Source organism: Xyrauchen texanus, chromosome 37 (genome assembly GCF_025860055.1).
Source record: "Xyrauchen texanus isolate HMW12.3.18 chromosome 37, RBS_HiC_50CHRs, whole genome shotgun sequence".
In the NCBI taxonomy this organism is placed as follows: Eukaryota; Metazoa; Chordata; class Actinopteri; order Cypriniformes; family Catostomidae; genus Xyrauchen; species Xyrauchen texanus.
The window spans coordinates 38,204,214-38,224,545 of NC_068312.1; the positions used below are offsets into that span (position 1 = coordinate 38,204,214).

The 20,332-nt window shown below is 38.7% G+C and overlaps 2 protein-coding genes across 7 annotated transcripts in view; one reads left to right on the forward strand and one right to left on the reverse strand.

Annotated features, from left to right (window-relative positions):
• LOC127630760 (dual specificity protein phosphatase CDC14C-like) overlaps positions 1–3,187 on the reverse strand; it is a 30,144-nt gene extending 26,957 nt beyond the window's left edge. For all 3 annotated transcript variants that reach the window (XM_052108515.1, XM_052108514.1, XM_052108513.1), the window contains exons 1-4: positions 2,818–3,187; positions 2,443–2,511; positions 2,230–2,283; positions 224–329 (exon numbers count right to left, since the gene is read on the reverse strand). In XM_052108515.1, coding sequence (XP_051964475.1) covers positions 224–329; positions 2,230–2,283; positions 2,443–2,511; positions 2,818–2,997 — 409 coding nt within the window. In that variant the 5' untranslated portion in view covers positions 2,998–3,187. The remainder of the gene's footprint in view (positions 1–223; positions 330–2,229; positions 2,284–2,442; positions 2,512–2,817) is intronic.
• Positions 3,188–5,704: 2,517 nt separating this feature from the next.
• The window catches only part of fbxl17 (F-box and leucine-rich repeat protein 17), a 292,488-nt gene continuing 277,860 nt past the window's right edge, over positions 5,705–20,332 (forward strand). For 3 of the 4 annotated variants that reach the window (XM_052109158.1, XM_052109161.1, XM_052109160.1), the window contains exons 1-5: positions 5,945–6,037; positions 9,537–10,297; positions 12,775–12,897; positions 13,303–13,560; positions 15,524–15,655. In XM_052109158.1, coding sequence (XP_051965118.1) covers positions 9,557–10,297; positions 12,775–12,897; positions 13,303–13,560; positions 15,524–15,655 — 1,254 coding nt within the window. In that variant the 5' untranslated portion in view covers positions 5,945–6,037; positions 9,537–9,556. Of the gene's footprint in view, positions 5,810–5,944; positions 6,038–9,536; positions 10,298–12,774; positions 12,898–13,302; positions 13,561–15,523; positions 15,656–20,332 lie in introns of those variants that run through there. The other variant, XM_052109159.1, reaches the window with a different exon arrangement.

Genomic DNA, 20,332 nt, shown 5'->3' on the forward strand with positions numbered 1-20,332 from the left:
ATTAAATGCACTTATATTTTTTGGGCTGCTTTGCATGATAATAGAATATGTACTACAATGCAATTAATACATACTCAATTTAAACCATTAATATGTATTAAAATAGGTACTAAAGCGAGAGGAAATTTGACTGTGTGTCTAAATCCCCCAGAATGACTATGCAAGCAAAAAGCATGACATGACGGGACAAATTCAAGTGCTATTACTTTAATAAATATCTTACGAGTCTCCATGTATGTCTCTCCTCTTCTCATGCCAAGTTTTGTATAAATGTGTCTCTCTGGATCAACATATATTTCATGAGGATAGCCTGTTACAGAGCAGAAACCCTAAACATAAAGAGATGACAGGATTGTAAAACAGTCTTAAGCAGTGACGGTTGAATGATTTCATTAATATCACATTGCACATACACAAATAATGTTATATATCATAAACAGTAATAATAAAAAATACAAATGCACAACATTTACATATAGAAAATGTAGTGAGGTTTCATACAGAATATTAAAAGTCATTTCGGAAAAAAATGTCGTCTGTACCTCTTTGAACGAATGTTCTCCACATGTACTGTAATAGTATTTCAATTGCATTTTAAATTCTATTTATTTTTATTTTGTTTGGATGATCATCCCAAATGATTGTATAGGATTCAATGGTACTTTAATATATAATGCAGCCACCCATTTCACTATATTGGACCAAAAAGAAGCAATGTAAGGGCAATACCAACATAAATGCACATTATTTTCCTCCATTTCTGAACAATTGTAAAGGATTTTATTATTATTATTATTATTTGTATTATTCTGCCCTAAAACTGATCGTGCATACCAAACCGTAAGTCGAGGAGAGCTGAAACTTTTAGGGTAGCTGGTCCCCCAGAGTACTACAGCGTATCATAGTTTCGGCCCGATCGGCCTCAAGGTGGCGCTATAGCGATCATGTTTACGTTTTGGACCCTACATCCTAAAACGTTTGTCGCTCAAGTGTCTTACATCGTTGGATTCTTTGGCTCAAGACGAACGAAACGTATATCAACGATTTCATTTCCGTCATGAAAAATGTCACGCTAATTTGTCCAATTCGCACGAAAATGGGCGTGTGTCTACTATGAAACCTCCTGACATAAAGTTATCAAAGGAATTTTGATTCATCGAAGCGTTGCGAAGATATAAGCCAACGAATTGTCAGGTGTCTTCCAATTTGTACATATTGACCAATATCTACCAAGCGAAAAGGCCCAATGTTACGAACATTTATACACATGTGCAACAGCATATTTTGAGTCTCCATACAAAATCGTGAAAAACTGCGCCTGTAGGGGGCGCTACAACTAAATAAATGCTCATAACTCCACAACTGTATTATCAATGAAGTTGAAAATTGGTATGCTTCTTGTAGGGGCCAAATGCTTTCATATGGTACAATATGACTCAGACAAATAAAAAAACATGGCCGCCAGCAACCAATCATATTTCAACAAAATGGCTGTATATACGGTGTGTAAATGATTGCATATTATCCAAAGTTACCTGCTATCGTGAACTATATCTGGGACTCCCTATGTCAATAATTATCAAAGAAAAGTTGAACTTTTAGTTATTTAGGGGTTGCATTTATCATGTGGGTTCGACCAAGTGTATCCAAAGGCCTATAATTCCTAAAATAAATACTACAACTTCTAAAACATTTTTGGAGATTGGGTGCTTTGTGGCTTTATAACAGTTAAAAAGTAAATAAAATTACCGCCTTAACAATGATCCTGTTTCAGGATTGTTGAACACAAGACATCAGTCATATTTAACACCAGTTTGCAAATTCAGCAACTTACAAAGTACATATACATATACATTCATTTTTTGCATACTTTGAATATATATAAAAGATATGCATTGCAATGCAAGAGAGAGGGTGTTGTGAATAAATGTAGTGAACCAAACTGAATCAAATACATGCCCTCAAATATGATTTTGATTTCTTAATAACCTCACATTGTCAAATGAGGCCACATTTAATGCAGCGTCTCAAATAAATACTAAAACAAGCTTTGCATGCTCAATAATCCTAACAAACAATCTCTGCTATTTTGTGCACAAGTCAAATGCTTCTCGACATACGTGTTATATTTATGTACCTGTATTTAAACATAAAAACCTCATATTTATTGACATAGCTTTTCCCTCATCTTTTCAGATAGTTTATATAAAACAACAGAACACATCCTACCTTTATATGAGAACACGATGACTGTCCAATCACGACCAATCTGACATTACATTCCTACATTTGTGAAAACAAATATTATTTATTGCATTTTCTTTAATAATATAATAATGCATAATAATGTTGATCTAATAATGCATGCTCATTGGCACACAATGAATCAATGTACGCATTATTAACGCATGGTTAACATCAAATATGTTCCTAATATTTCACCTGCAACATATTCTGGGGTACTTTGCCCAAGTCCTCAACATACTCTTTGCATGTGTAGCACAGGAAGTTCTGGAAGAGATTTGAAATGCAAAGTGGTCATCTGTGACAGACATCAATGCAGTGAGGAAAGCAATGGATAATATTTGAGCTACTTCAACATTTGGCAATATTAGTGTAGTGAAATGCTGCATTGAGATCAAATGCTTGGGTAAAAACTTACTTTGCGATTAAAATCATTGCATTGATTATGCACCATATGGATCATAATGAAAAATATAACATTACTTTACATAAAGATGGACATATTTTAAGGCAAAGGCAATCCAAAACGTCCAACATGGTCATGAAGTTATTATGCAAGCCTTATTCTCTTACTCGGACAAAAATGATTATTGCTTTCCCGCGTTGAAACAAACTCCCAAAAGTTGCGCAATCACCGTGCCGATCATATATCAAACAGTCGTTCACGTCAGAGATGCCGAGGTCCTGTGAAGCTCGTCTGTTTCCATGTCCAGACCGAATGACCTGTTGAGTTATTGGGAGAACGGTAGCCATTGCAATGGAAGTTCAGTTTTCCAGAGCTGGAGCTATTTTTAGGAAGTTTTGTCGTGTTGGATGGAGACGCGTGCACGCCCATTCCTGATGAATCATTTACAAATACACCTCAATCCGCAACAGAGACAGGAACTTATGACATTCTTCCTGAATCATTGCAATAGCCACATTTAACTTACAAAACCTACCACTCAAGCTACATTAATTCTCACGTTAACTGGATATTGACGTGCGATTCGCGAACGAATCATTCATTTGAACCGACTCCTTCAAACGATTCATTCAAATCGAATCGCAAAGTCTTTGTACATTTAAAAAAAAAAATATTTACGTTGTTACCAATAGTGTTGAAACAGCATTTGACGTTATTTTTTACTTCATTATAATAACCTAAAATAGTGATAAACAGTAATTTTACAACTTAAAATAGTTGGGGTCCAATTAGTCGCTCATACAGCTGATGTCAGAAGTTTACATACGCTTAGGTTGAAAATGTTCCCCCTGTTCACACAATTTGGAATTCCCAGTGCGCTTTTAAGTTCTCATGGTGGTGTAGAGACTCGCCTCAATCTGGGTGGCGGAGGATGAATCCCAGCTGCCTCCGCGTTTGAGACCGTCAACCCGCGCATCTTATCACGTGACTTGTTGAGCGCTTTACCATGGAAACGTAGCATGTGTGGAGGCTTCACGCCATCCACCGCGGCATCCATGCTTAACTCACCACGTGCCCCACTGAGAATGAACCACATTATAGCGACCATGAGGAGGTTACCCCATGTGACTCTACCCTCCCTAGCAACCGGCCAATTTGGTTGCTTAGGAGACCCGGCTGGAGTCACTTAGCATGCCCTGGACTAGAACTAGCGAACTCCAGGGGTGGTAGCCAGCATCTTTATCACTGAGCTACTCAGGCCCACTGTTTCACTTTTAATTGACTATATAACAATTCCAGTGGGTCAGAAATGTTATACTCTAAGTTAACTTTTAGGCAGCTTGGAAATTCCAGAAAATCATGTCAAACCTTTAGACAATTAGCCAATTAGCTTCTGATAGGAGGTGTATCTGTGGATGTATTTTAAGGTCTACCTACAAACTCAGTGCCTCTTTGCTTGACATCATGGGAAAATCTAAATAAATCAGCTAAGACCTCAGAAAAACAATGGTGGACCTCCACAAGTCTGCTTCATCCTTGGGAGCTATTTCCAAACACTTGAAGGTGCCACGTTCACTTGTACAAACAATAGTGCGCAAGTATAAACACCATGTGACCACACAGCCATCATAGCGCTCAGGAAGGAGACGCATTCTGTCTCCTAGAGATGAACGAAGTTTGGTGTGAAAAGTGCAAATCAATACCAGAACAACAGCAAAGGACCTTGTGAAGATGCTGGAGGAAACAGGTGGACGAGTATCTAGATCCACAGCAAAACGAGTCCTATATGGACATCACCTGAAAGGTGCTCATCAAGGAAGAAGCCGCTGCTACAAAACCACCATAATAAAGCCAGACTACAGTTTGCAAGTGCACATGGGGACAAAGATCTTTTTGGAGAAATGTCCCCTGGTCTGATGACACACTATTGAACTTTTTGGCCATAATGATCATTGTTATATTTGGAGGGAAAAGGGGGAGGCTTGTGAGCAGAAGAACACCATCCCAACCGTGAAGCATGGGGGTGCAGCATCATGTTGTGGGGGTGCTTTGCTGCAGGAGGGACTGGTGCACTTCCCAAAATAGATGACATCATGAGGAAGGAACATTATGTGGATATATTGAAGCAACATCTCAAGACATCAGACAGGAAGTTAAAGCTCGGTTGCAAATGGGTCTTCCAAATGGACAATGACCCCAAGCACACCTCCAAAGTTAAATGTATTTGGCTAAAGTGTATGTAAACTTCTGACTTCAACTGTAAATGTATAATATACATTCAGAAGCAAATACAATTTTTGTAGTCACTCATAATATTAATAATAATGTTTGTTGAGGACATTATTGTGCAATAATTAAAGGAATATACCGGGTTCAATACAAGGTACTTTCAATCGACAGCATTTGTGTCATAAAGTTGATTATCACAAAAACATTATTTCGACTACTCCCTTCTTTTTTAGTTCAAAAGCACAAATGTGTGTTGCAATGCAAGTCAATGGGGTTTAATCTGTAAACATTAAAATACTGTTTCAATCACTTACTAAAAGCATATGTGTGAGCTTGTTGTTGCCATGGTGACGTAACACAGTAAACCTGATTTAAACGACTTTACAGATCAAATCATAAACAAGTTTTAACAGAATAATTAATACAATTATTAAAATTAGTACAATTACAAGCTTCACATTTCTGCCTTTAAACCCTTTAAAAATTGGCCCCATTGACGTCCATTGTAAGTGTCTGACTGGAACACACATTTGTGCTTTTGTTTTTGTTTTTTTGTTTTTTTAAGAAAAGGAGGGACCAGTTGATGTATTTATTTATTTATTTTTTGTGGTAACCAACATTATGTCACAAATGCTTAACTTGAATTCAACCCGGAATATTGCCACATGGGGAATTCTAGAACAGTTTCGAATGACTCTTATTGAAGCGAATCGTCCGAACGAACCGATTCGCTAAAACGAATCGGACTCGCCAACGCTACAGCTGGCATCGAATGCGCAGAAACAAAAATGTGACCCTGTTTGCAGCAGTTATGTGTACTTGGGAAGAGTGTGGATACCCAAAACAAGTTAGCTGAGGTCAAGATTTGTATTAATCTCTGATCAAGTTGGTGAACAAAGTGACTCTTCACGATCCAGTTGCAAACATTAAGTATGTTTACCATTTTACTTGTTACATTTAAAGCGTTCCCTTTAAATCACATATGATTGGTTGTCACGACTCTGACTGGCCAATGAATGTCCAGCCTTATTTCTTGGATGGGCGGGATTTCCTCTGTGGTTTGAATTCCGGAAGTGTTTCGATACATTGTAGCAGGTTGACACAGCGGCGTTCTCTTCTGATTGTGTTTCGCGCGGATTATGCGCGCACCGCGAGCTGGTGAGGAACGGCTTTTATTTCTTCCGTCCGCCTCTATCACCCAATGAAACACAACAACACTCCGCGACGAGCTCCACACAGCTGTCATAAACAGTGACATTACTTGTGTGTTTGTGAAGGTTTTTTCGAGCCCTGCTGTGAGATGACAGCGTTTTACTGACATATTAAAGCCAGATATAAGAGCTTTATTTAGTGCTGGCTGAGATGATATACTAATAACGGTGTCAGTACCATGATTTACCATGCATATATACCAAAGTATTTACATATTACTCCAAAAGAGTACAGTCCATGACCGAAGCACCCATGCGACATTTGAGTGTTTATCAAAGCATTTTAAATAGCAGTCTTCCTGTTCTTCACGTCATGCTGTGTTTGTTGTGGAATGCTCCAGTGAAAGCTGTGTTTGGTTTGTTACATTGTTTACACTTCACATAAACACATGTTGTCTGTAAAGAATGGAATTGTCAAGTGTTACATTTGAAAAATGATGCTTTGATGGTTTGGTTCTATTTCCTTAATATTGCGGGAACTTAAGAACCGTTACTTTGATGCATGTTTATATAAACGTTTGCTGTGTCCCAAATCTTGTTATGGGCGCCCTTCCTTAAATATACAGGCAGCTACATATTGTATGTATACATAATTAAATATCCATTTATAACCTGTGAGAGTCTTTTATTAAGACAACGTGTTGTTTATTAAATATTTAGCAGAATGCATTTAAATAATTGACTTTTATGTTGTACTGAAGCCTAAAGTGATTATTAAAATACTATCTGGAAAATATTTGGGCTACTTTGTATTTAAGTATTTTCTGCCTTCTGTTAGAGTAACTTTAGAAGTATAAATTTGACGAGAAACATTTTTGAAACAATTCATTTATATAGCATTTCACAAAAAATGTGCATAATTTTTTTTCACTAATATTTTTCGTGACCCCCTTGAGCCCCTCTTAGGCTCTCTGGACCCCAGTTTGGAAACTGCAATTATGCCAATCTCATCTGATTGGTCTGCAGACCTCTGTTGTTCTTAAAGACCCAATGCAATGGCTTGCCCATCACTTTATTCTACATCACAGCCATGAAACATTATTTGCTACTTGCTGTTGCTAATCAGCTGGCAGTATTCATAAATTAGGCAGAGGGGCCATTCTCATACTTTAAATGCAGTTGTTTTCACATATCCCAAGTAAGCTTGGGTCAGCCATGAAACAGCGCCCCTGGAGCAGATTGGGTCAATGGCCCAACGGTGGTATCTTGGCGATGCTGAGGCTTGAACCCCCAACCTTTCGGTCAGTAACCCAGAGCCTTAACCGCTGACTGAACATTTGACAAAATTTAAAATGACTTAAAATGCCTGTGATTGGCCACTTGCTGGTGAGCGTTCATATTTCACTCCGCAGTAATTGAGTTGTATAGTGGTGAAGAAGTTCAGCGACGAGGTTTGGTTTGACTTATTCCTTGTAATGTGTCCAAAGACGAGATCAACGCAATCCATTTGTGATTGAATAATGACACTTTTAATGTCCTTTCTGTTCTTTACAGTCAGTTGTTGTTTAAAAACAACAAAAATAGGGCCTTGGTAGCTCAGCGAGTATTGCCGCTGACTATCACCCCTGGAGTCGCGAGTTCCAGGGTGTGCTGAGTGACTCCAGACGGGTCTCCTAGGTAACCAAATTGGCCCGGTTGCTAGGGAGGGTTGAGTCACATGGGGTAACCTCCTCGCAGTCGCTATAATGTGGTTCTCGCTCTCAGTGGAGCATGTGGCGAGTTGTGCGTGGATGCTGCGGAGAATAGCGTGAAGCCTCCACACACGCTACGTCTCCATGGTAACACACTCAACAAGCCACGTGATAAGATGCGCAGATTGACGGTCTCAGACGCGGAGGCAACTGAGATTCGTCCTCCGCCACCCGGATTGAGGCGAGTCACTACGCCACCATGAGGACTTGGAGCACATTGGGAATTGGACGTTACAAATTGGGGAGAAAAAAAACAGAAATGCAAACAACAAAAATAGAAACATTTCATTCTAATCGCTCGCTGCACGATTGCGTTAAAGAGCGTGAGACTCCACTCTTGCTAATATTCGCTCAAACGAAACACTTCTGAGAGATGCTCGCTGAACTGATGCTGTTCTTAAAGAGGCGGTACTGTTTTAGAACCTTTTCTGCATATTAATGGAAATATGCGTAAATGGTACAAATTATGCCTGTTAATAAAAAACAAGGAACAAAATAATGGCACTTTTCCACGGCACATTACGGTTCGACTGGCCTCAACTCTACTCGCTTTACTTTTCTGAGCTTGCATTTCCACTGCAGTTTAGTGCCGCCTCAACGTGGGCGGGATTATAGGCTGATCGTCATAGTTGCGCCGCCTCTACTGCCGTGACATCATCTTAAACATGACACAAACTGACCAAAAGAATAACTCAACCTCTAGCTGTTAGCTACTAGCTCATTATGCTGCGTGCTGATTTTACACAAGTGCAACAGTTAAATTGGCCTGGTTGTTTTAGAAGCTTCCAGTAGCTGGTCAACTAAATAAAGTGAAGCTTTCAAGCAGAGTTTAGAGTTAACGTAACAAAACGTACCATCCTCCATCATGGACTCCAACAACGCCGTGGCCGAGTCCAGCGCACTCTCCCTCCCATCGCTCGCCGGTTTAGCTAGCATCCATTTGGTCGAACCACTTCCACGTTTCCTTGATGGTTCTGTCGTCACTTTTACGCTTTTTAAACTTTTCCCTCACATTGTTGTTAGGTCCGATGGTAGCCGTGTGCGGCCAACAGCTGATACACTTCCTGAAATACTTTTTCGTTTAGTGTCGTTTCGTTCGTCGCTAACGAGAGGAACCGTCTGCACCTCGTTTAATGACCACAGCGTGGTTTTGCGTACAGCCGTTTCTTTTTTCACAATTCGAAAGTCGCGTGAACAAGCGATACTGCTATCGTGGTCTGCAACATCAAACTATATCGATATAAACGGCATTGTCTCATCCTAGATTTCATTTGAAAATATGTCGATATACCTTAAAAAGTTGATATACCGCCCAACCCTAGTTCTTGGCCTTCTCCCTCGATTGCTCAGTTTGGCCAGGTGGACAGCTCTAGGAAGAGTCCCGGTTGTTCCAAACTTCTTCCATTTAAGAATTATGGACTCCAATGTGCTCCTGGGAACCTTCAGTGCAGCCGGAATGTTTTGTAGCCTTGCCCAGATCTGTGGCTCGACACAATCCTGTCTCTGAGCTCTGCAGGCGGTTCCTTTGACCTCATGGCTTGGGTTTTGCTCGATATGCATTTTCAGCTGTAGAGCTTATATGGACAGGTGTGTGCTTTTCCAAACTATGTCCAATCAATCAGGTGGACTCCAATCAAAGTGTAGAAACTAAAAGCCACAAAATTTGTATTGCATGTGGTCTTCATGTTTTTATTATTGTATTATGTGTCTCATCCTCCCGAGTTATGAACTGATGTTTGATCTTGAATTCTCTAGAGTCACCGTGAATCATCTATATGGGCCATCTTCTCTCAAAGAATGGTAACGGCCTGAAGAAGAAGACACGGAAGCTGCGCAAAAAGAAGCGGAGGAGGAACTGCTTCCTTCAGGGTCCCTGCATGCTGTGCTTCATCGTCCACGGCAACAGCGGGAGCATCGAGGACGACTGGTCCTTTGAGAACCATCACGGCGGCTGTGCGGCGGTGACGGCGTCCAAACTCGCCAAGCGCTACGCTTCGTTGAACTCGCCCAAGGACTGTGCCAAGTTCCTGTTGTCTCCGGGAGCGCTTGCCATTTTTCAGAGCCAGGGAAGAAGTCTGCTGTCCGCCGTGCCAGCCAAATTGATCGGACCCCCGGCGCTGTACTGCGCCGTCGTTCCAGTCGCAGACTACGTGGAAATGGTGTGTAAGCGCAAGTGTGCTGAGCTGCAGCGGTGCACGCCCCGCAAGCAGCCGCGCTGTGCCTTCCAGGAGGCCATGGAGAACGGAGAGGAGCGAGGAGACGCTGCCACTCCAGACAACCAGTGCCTCCTGCCCTCACTCTGCCCCCTGCCTTCATCCTCCTCGTCTTCCTCTCTGTCGGAGGAGTACAGCTGCGATGCAGGGCCGCAGACGGATGAGGGCAGTTCAGCGACCTCAGCGTGCTCCTCCTCTTGCTGCTGCGGGCTGTCCCATAATGACGGCTCGCAGGAGGGAAAGAGTGTTGAAAATACAGACATGTCCCACATTAACCAACTGCCCTCTTCCATACTTCTCAAGGTCTGTGGGTTTGTTTTTTTTAAATGGCACCTTACATGTGAGAGACAATGCACAATTAACGTTTTTATTAAAGGGAAATATTTGCCCCTAGAAATGCTTTACCTTTTAAAGGGATGGTACACCCCAAAATGAATGTCATAATCACCCTCATGTTGTTCCAAACCCATATGACTTTCTATCTTGGGCTGAACACAAAAGATAGATTGCCACTACAATAAACAAAACAAAACAAAACAATGTGCAACATGCAGGAAAGCACAAATGTGTGTTCCAGTGAGACACTTACAATGGAAGTCAATAGGACGATTTTTGGAGGGTTTAAAGGCAGAAATGTGAATCTTATGATTTTATTAAAGCACTTACATTAATTCTACTGTTAAAACGTGTGTGTTATTTGAGCTGTTGTTTAAAATGTTGTTTTGGTGGTCCTACAGGCTTTACACTGTGACGTCGTCATGACAACGAAGTTGTAAAATTGTCTATAAGTTCACACAGATGTGTTCAGTGTGTGATTTTATCACAGTAATATCATGTTATCACACATGTTGTTTACGTCTTGTGTCTATACTTTTGAAACCGTGAGTATTTTCATGTTTACAGATTAAGCCCCATTGACTTGCATTGGAAGTGTCTCACTGGAACACACATTTGTGCTTATATTAAAGAGTTTTGTTGTTGTGGTAATCAACATTATGCACCAAATGCTGTCGATTGAACTCAACTTGTACTGAAATAACTCATCCCATCTTTTCAACATAATGGCATAATGGCCTTCCTTTAAAGCTTAAAAAAGTACCAAAAAGTATCATAAAAATAGTCTGTCGGATTCGTCTGTGTGTACGTCTTTAACGGGGCCGCTGTGGTGCAGGTGGTAGAGTGGGTCGGCCACTAATCGCAGGGTTGGCGAGACACTGAACCCCAAGTTGCTCCCAATAACAGGCTAGCATCTGGCACGGCAGCTCTGCCGTCATGTGTGAATGAGTCAGAGTGTGAAGTCCTATATAAGTGCAGACCATTTACCGTTTTACGTTTTGGTGACAAATAACCTGAAAATGTCAAAATATGTCAATCTTTCTTCCATTATAATACTTTTGGGTCATTTTTTAAGCCGTGAGGTGAGACACAATCCACTGCCATTGTTCTGAGAAGACGGAACATTACGGTAAAGCATCTCTTTTTGTGTTTCCGCATAAGAATAGAAAGTCGTTTAATGTTTGGAACAACACGAGGACAGAAACGATGACGGAATGTTAATTTTTTGGAGGCAATATTCACCCACTTGAATTGAGTTTGAATGGCTTAAGTAGTTTCCCGTAATCTGATCAAATATCATTGAGTTAAAGTGAATGCTACAATTACGTTCTACTCAAAATTGTAGTGCTCTTAAAAGTGTGCAGTGAAACAGTGTATACTGCACACTGTTCAGCTTGTAGTAGTCCATTCTGAACACAGCCATTATTATTGCACTGAGGATAAATGCACAGAAATTACGCACTGCTCCTTTAAATTGGTCACTTTCGTGTTCTGGACAGATAATAATAATAGCTAGATAGGTACATTTCCTGAAGAAAATGTGAGTGGTGCTTGCCGTGGTAAAACTCGTCAAATAGCATTTTCTAACTTGTTGCCAAGCACTAAAATAATGGTCATAGAATTTTGCTATCATGTGGTAACATGATGCTAGCACGTTTTTAGCATGTTTTAGCACTTCGCTAGGGGATTCTAGCATGTGTTAGCATGATGCTAGCACGGTTTTAGCATGTTTTAATACTTCGCTAGGCGATACTAGCATGTGTGAACATGATGCTAGCACGTTTTTAGCATGTTTTAGCACTTCGCTAGGTGATGCTAGCATATGTTAGCTGCTAGCGTCGATGCGTTAGCATGACGCTTTTTAGCATGTTTTAACACTTCAGCTAGGCGATGCTAGCATGTGTTAGCATGAAGCTAACTAGCGTTTTAATTTTTGTTAGCAGCTGCGCTTAGCATGTCTTAGCATGCTAGCTAGCGTGTGTTAGCATGATGCTAGCACGTTTTTAGCATGTTTTAACACTTCGCTAGGCGATGCTAGCATGTGTTAGCATGTTTTAGCACTTCGCTAGGCGATGCTAGCATATGTTAGCATGATGCTAGCACGTTTTTAGCATGTTTTAGCACTTCGCTAGGCGATGCTAGCATATGTCCCATGTCCCATATGCTAGCATAATGTTAAGTCAATGGGACTTTTTTGGCCGCTTTTTCATCTGCTGTGCGAACATCGTACACCCGATCGCTTAGAAAAGATACAGCACACCTCTCCTCAACGAGCCGCACGATTTGACGCCTCACTCAGGGGTCTGTGACAAAAGCTGCAGGAGGAGTAGCGCGCCAAACTTTGTGTGAAATAATAAAAAGAAGAATAATAAGTATGTAAGAGAACAATATTGATGCCTTTGGCAAGCACCACTAATAATGAAATGTTTGGCGTGTGTTTGCAGGTGCTTTCTCACCTGTCAGTTAAGGAGCGATGTCTGGGAGCGTCACTGGTGTGTAAGTACTGGCGTGATCTCTGCTCAGACTTCCAGTTCTGGAAACGGATCGACCTCAGCGGGCTCCAGCAGGTTTGTGTTCGTGATGTTTTTATTTATTTACATAAACATTTCTTGTGTATATACGGTGGCCCTGCAGTTGATCACCAAACTAGATCAAGCAGCCTTAAAGCCCAGGGCACCCCCGGGCAGTCAAGGACCCCTGGGCACTGGCCCCAGTCACTAATCCATCCCTGTCAAAATTGTGCAAAAATTCCTTGGAAAAGTGAAGTTGGTTAGTTCCAGTAGCATTCGAGAATGCAATGGCGTTCATGAGTGTCCAAATGTTCTTGGAGCCACTAGTTTTATAAAAACAAATGTATTTATGAAGCAATTAGTTTGTAAAAACTGTTCAAATGCTAAAGAGAGAATAAATGGAAAGCTCATTCGTTTAATGGCCTCAGTCTGTCGTAATGTGTCCACACTCTGTTCTTGCAGGTTAAAGACGATCTCCTGGTGAAGATCGCATCGAGGAGACAGAACGTCACTGAGATCAACATCTCTGACTGTCGAAACGTTCAGGATCACGGCGTTTGTTCTCTGTCTTCCAACTGTCCGGGCCTGATTAAGTACACGGCGTACCGCTGTAAACAGCTCAGCGATGTGTCTCTCTGTACGGTGGCTCTTCACTGCCCGCTTTTGCAGAAAGTTCACGTCGGCAACCAGGACAAGCTCACAGATCACGCTTTAAAACTGGTAAGCTGCTCGTAACATGCAATTATACAGTTTTTAGTGGTTACGTCACTTGTGCAAGCCCACACAGATTTCACCAAAAGGAGAAATCGTAAAGATTGTACTGGTCGCTTTTTTCCATGCAGTTACAATGAATGGCGACTGGTGCCTTCAAGCTTCAAAAAGGATGCAACAGCACAATAAAATGATCATAAATGTGGTCAGTACAACTTGTGCACTAAATTTAAATTATTTGTTAAGGACTAGTTTGAACTAAAAACACAATTCTGTCATTATTGACTCTGTATGATTCTTCCACGGAACACAAAGTGAAACATTTTAAAAACTCGTATCACAAATAATTTTTTTTCACATTGTGAAAGTTAATACTGTGACCTGCACTGTAATTGTCATATTACAGCATATAGTACTTCGCTCATCAGAGGATTGGCACATATATATATTACTGTTTATATTTATAAATTATAATATATTTTATAATTATGTTATATAATGATACAGTGTGTATATATATATGACTGTTTATATTTATATATTATAAATTATAATATATTTTATTATTATGTTATATATTGATTTAGTATGTATATATATATATATATACTTTTATATTTATAAATTATAATATATATTTTATAATTATGTTATATATTGATTTAGTATATATATATATATATATATATATATATATATATATATATATATATATATATATATATATACTGTTTATATTTATAAATTATAATATAATATATTTTATAATTATGTTATATAATGATACAGTGTGTATATATATATATATATATATATATACTTTTATATTTATAAATTATAATATATTTTATAATTGTTATATATTTATTTAGTATATATTGATATATAGTATACTATTTATATTTATAAATTATAATATACTATATTTTATAATTATGTTATATATTGATTTAGTATATATTTATATTTATATTTATAAATTATAATATAATATATTTTATAATTATGTTATATAATGATACAGTGTGTATATATATATATATATATATTATTATATATTATAAATTATAATATATATTATAATTATTATATATTCATATAGTATATATTTATATTTATATTTATAAATTATAATATAATATATATTATAATTATATTATATATTGATATAGTATATATTTATATATATATATATATATATATATATGATATATATATATGTATATATATATATATATATATATATATACTGTTTATATTTATAAATTATAATATAATATATTTTATAATTATGTTATATAATGATATAGTATATATATATATATATATATATATATATATATACTTTATATTTATACATTATAATATATTTTATAATTATGTTATATATTGATTTAGTATATATTTATATTTATACATTATAATATAATATATTTTATAATTATGTTATATATTGATTTAGTATATATTTATATTTATATTTATACATTATAATATAATATATTGTATAATTATGTTATATATTGATTTAGTATATATTTATATTTATAAATTATAATATAATATATTTTATAATAATGTTATATAATGATATAGTGTATATATATATGTATATATATATGATATATATATATATATATATATATATATATTAAATATACATATATTATGCATAATTATATTACATATATATTATTATTATTAATTCATATTAATAGCTTAAACTATATTATATTATAATTGATAAAATATAATATTTTATATTGTTATTATTTAATATCATTATATTATCTTAAACTATATTTTATATTACACGGTTAACTCGAGAACACCTGCGAACGGCTCATTGAGTCGTTGAGTTGAACTGGAGAACCGAATCATTCAGACCCATTTTGTGAACTGAATCAACCTGTTCATATTGTATTTCATGGTCAAGCCTGAACTTATCATGTGGTTTATGTGTTTTGTGCAGTTGGGTGAACATTGTAAAGAACTGAAGGACGTGCATTTCGGCCAGTGCTACAGCATCAGTGACAACGGTCTGGTGGCGCTGGCGCAGGGCTGCACCAAACTACAGAGAATCTACATGCAGGAGAACAAACTGGTACGTGCCATCTATGACCAATAATATCTCACAGGTAGTGTTTCTGGAGTGTTTCCTCCCGCATTGATCACTAGACACACACTGATGTTTGAGAACATGGCGTGATGCCGTTTGATTCTAGTTTCGTGTTCATATTTTAAAGGAATTCACGTGTTGATAGAGTTGGTAAGTGAACACTGTCAAACAGTGTACGGTGTCATTTATAAAGATGATGTCATTCAGATGTGATTGTCTGCATGTATGATGGACTATTATCATCATTGTCATGTTTGAATATGGCCGCGGCTGTGGCTCAGGTGGTAGAGCGGGTCGGCCACTAATCGCAGGGTTTGTGGTTCGATTCCTGGCCCACAGGACTCCACATGCCGAAGTGTCCAAGTTGCTCCCAATGGTGGGCTAGTGCCTTGCATGGCAACTCTGCTGTCGTGTGTGTGTGTGTGTGTGTATGTATCCCATAATTGACTCACCCTCAAGCCATCCAAGCTTTATAATGGGAGTGGATGGTACCTTAGATTTTGAAGCCCAAAAAAGCGGATCCATCCATTATAGAAGTAATCCATACGGCTCCAGGGGGTTAATAAAGGCCTTCTGAAGCGATGCGTTTTTGTAAATATCCATATTTATAACTTTATAAACTATAATCACGAGAGAGTCGAGGTCCGGCTTATGACGTAGGCATAGCGTAAGGTGCGGTGGTGACGAACGCGGAAGCGCAGAGGATAGAGCAAAACAAAATGCACGAATTAGAAGAGAACATTTAGGATTTTTAAAGACAAATGTCGGAGGATTTCGATATAAGAGAAGAGGAGATTGAGCCCTATTTGTTTTTAATCGGCGTACACCAGCAGGAACTCCGGGAGATGGAGGAGCTGCAGCGGCGGCACAAACAAATGAATCTGGTAGACGGAGAGTATGGGAGAGATGGAGAGTACTGCAGACGGGGACGGGGAGTACGGCAGACGGGGACGGGAGTACGGCAGACGGGACGGGAGGACGTGGACAGAGAGTACGTGAGACGCGGACGGGGAGTGTGGCAGACGGGGACGGAGAGTACGGGGGACGGAGAGGACGCGGACGGAGAGTACGGGAGACGCGGACGGGGAGTACGGGAGATGCGGACGGAGGGGACGGGGAGTACGGGAGACTGGGAGTACGGGAGACACGGATGGGGAGTACGGGAGTCTGGGACGGAGAGTACGGGAGATGGGGAGTACGGGAGACGGGGACGGAGAGTACGGGAGACGCGGTCGGAGAGTACGGGTGACTGGGACGGAGAGTACAGGAGACTGAGACGGAGAGTACGGGACAGGAGTCGTGCGACTGAGAGTCGGGAGTGGGAGAGTACAGAGCGCGGAGAGTACGGGAGATCCATATGATATAAATATGGATATTAACAAAAACGCATCGCTTCAGAAGGCCTTTATTAAACCCCTGGAGCCGTATGTATTACTTTTATGATGGATGGATGCGCTTTTTTGGGCTTCAAAATCTAAGGTACCATTCACTCCCATTATAAAGCTTGGAAGAGCAGGATATATATATAATATAACTCCGATTGTGTTTGGTTGAAAGAAGAAAGTCATATACACCTAAGATGGCTTGAGGGGGAGTCAATTATGGGATAATTTTCATTTTTTGGGTGAACTGCCCCTTTAAGCTCAATCGACAGCATTTTGTGTCATAATGTTGATTATTAACACAAAAATTAATTTCAACTCGTCCCTCCTTTTCTATTAAAAAAAGCACAAATGTGTGTTCCAGTGAGACACTTCCAATGGAAGTCAATGGGGACGATTTTTGGAGTTTTTAAAGACAGAAACATGAAGCTTATAATTTTATTAAAGCACTTACATTAATTTTTAACAGTGAGTATTTTAATGTTTACAGATTAACCCCATTGACTTCCATTGTAAGTGTCTCACTGGAACACACATTTGTAAAGAATAAAATATAAAATATATTTTTGTAGTATTCAACATTATGCCACTAATGATGTAGAATGAGCTCAACAACAACTAAAACAACACATCAATTTGTCAGCAGACAGAGAAGGTTCTAAAAATAATATTTTTCATTAATTTAAACAAAAATATCTTGTATAAAGGATATTTTATTGAACAAATATACTGATTAAAAAATGATATTTTGCCCTGTGAATGTGTTTCTGGATCCAGTGGAGGGCAGTGTTGTATCTTTAATGAAAGAAAACAGTTTGAGTTTGAAGAAGAGAGCCTTATAACAGACCTTTAGAGGTTCATTTGAGTAAGTACAAGCGAGATAACGGTTTAAAGTGAATCATGCTGTAATCAAAACTGTTAGCTGGACTTGGAGCTGGAGCTGTCATGACCATATTTGGCACATTTCCCATTAATCTATTAAATGACTTTTATTAGTAGGCTATTATTATTATAAAATTAAAATAACAAAGAATTTGCCCGTAGACACACAGACACGCGCTTGAAGGAACACACTTTATTATATTATTAAGAACAGATGACAGAAAAGCGTCTATGCACATGTATGACACGCTGTTTGTTCGGAGGCGTGCAGTCTCGTGGAACACACGTATGTAAAAGGTTCTCACTCTTTCTTTCTTCCTGTCTTCTGCTTTTATTTAGCAAGAACAGTATCGTCTATGAGTGCTGTAAATGACCTCAGACGTCTCTGGAGCTGTTTAGAGTTTACTTCCACAGAACAGTTCATTGTGAACGCAACTCTGCAGCCTGTAAAATAATACAAAAACACCTCCAACCATGATTTATATTTCAGTGATTTATCATCATTATAATTATAATTTTTACATTTATAATTGTTTTTAGGTCTTCATTTGTGCAAGTAATTGTCCGCGTGCATGTGACGTAGATGAAAATTGGTTATATATATATGTGTGTATATATATATATATATATATATATATATATACATCAATCAGTTTTATTATTCTTTTATCACTTTATTATTTATTTATTTGCTTTTTCGTTACGTTTGGAGTGAATTTGAATTTAGAAATGTATATGATTTAAGTTTTTCGTTTTCTAAATAAATTAATTACATTTTCAATGCAAAATCACTGAAGCAAGAATATTCACTGATGCCTCAGCCCCGAGGTTTCCGATGTCATTGGATATTGCGATTTATTTTTATATATATATACACACCCCTCACATTTGTGTAAATATTTGATTATATCTTTTCGTGTGACAACATGATGACACTTTGCTACAATGTAAAGTAGTGAGTGTACAGCTTGTATAACAGTGTAAATGTGCTGTCCCCTCAAAATAACTCAACACAGCCATTAATGTCTAAACCGCTGGCAACAAAAGTGAGTACACCCCTGCGACCAACTGACTAATCAAAACTAGGTTGACCAAAACTCCTCTCATCAACTAACGTTTGGTCGACTATCAGGGGGCAGCAATCAGGGAATTGCAAACGTTTATGTTTGCAATTCCGTTTGGTGGCGCAGAATTGACACTTCAGCTTTAATGTTGTTTTTAGCTGCTTTATTCTCCCTCATAGCTTGTCATTGAAGGTAACGTGAAGCACCATTTACAAACCATTTGATTGGGTGAAACAGGATATTCAACAACTACAAAAAAAATCAACTGAGCTCCCCTTTTTCTCCCCAATTTGTAACGCCCAATTCCCAATGCGCTCTAAGTCCTCGTGGTGGCATAGTGACTCTCAGTTGCCTCCGCGTCTGAGACCGTCAATCCGTGACATCTTATCACGTGACTTGTTGAGCACGTTAACATGGAGACGTAGTGCGTGTGGAGGCTTCACGCTATTCTCCATGGCATCCACGCACAACTCACCACATGCCCCACCGAGAGCGAGAACCATATTATACCGACCACGAGGAGGTTACCCCATGTGACTCTACCCTCCCTAGCAACCGGCCCAATTTGGTTGCTAAGGAGACCTGGCTGGAGTCACTCAGCATGCCCTGGGTTCAAACTCACGACTCCAGGGGTGACAGTCAGCGTCAATACTCGCTGAGATACCCAGACTCCCAAAAATCAACTGGACTTCATTTGATCAACAGGAAACTGAAGTCTCTATATGACAATTAGAGGTCGACCGATAGTGGATTTCGGCGGGAAAGACCGATAACCGATTAATCAGATGACAGTTTTTCTAATTGATTTATAGAATGTCCAAAAAAAAATTATTCATTCCTTATGAAGTTCCCCAAAATATCATAAAAGTAGTCTTTGTGTGAATCAGAGTCTGCTGAAGTCGTAAGACAGCATTGTGTGAGAACAGATCCACATTTGAGTCATTATTCACTGAAAATCTTCCCCTCCTACTTTGCTTTAAAGTCTAATATGCCACAGGTTGGATGTTAACGGATGTATCAAGCGTCATTGCTTCTGATATGAGAGATACGGTGGAAAATATTTTCATTGAATCTGTGAAAAATTATTTGCCCCCATCCCTCCATCCTGATTTCTTATGTTTATGTGTGTATCAGGAGTAATTGGAGTAAACACAAAATACAGTTTTTTTAAAGAATAATGTTATTTATTAAAGATCAGATTTTAGGAGTGCATGCACTTAGATGCATAGAAAGCTATAGGATGCTCACTTGCTCCCTATTTAGTGCACGACTTAACCTCCAGTGTGCTGTCAGTCTCCACTGCTCTCAGAACAGTCCGAAATGCACCTTATTTT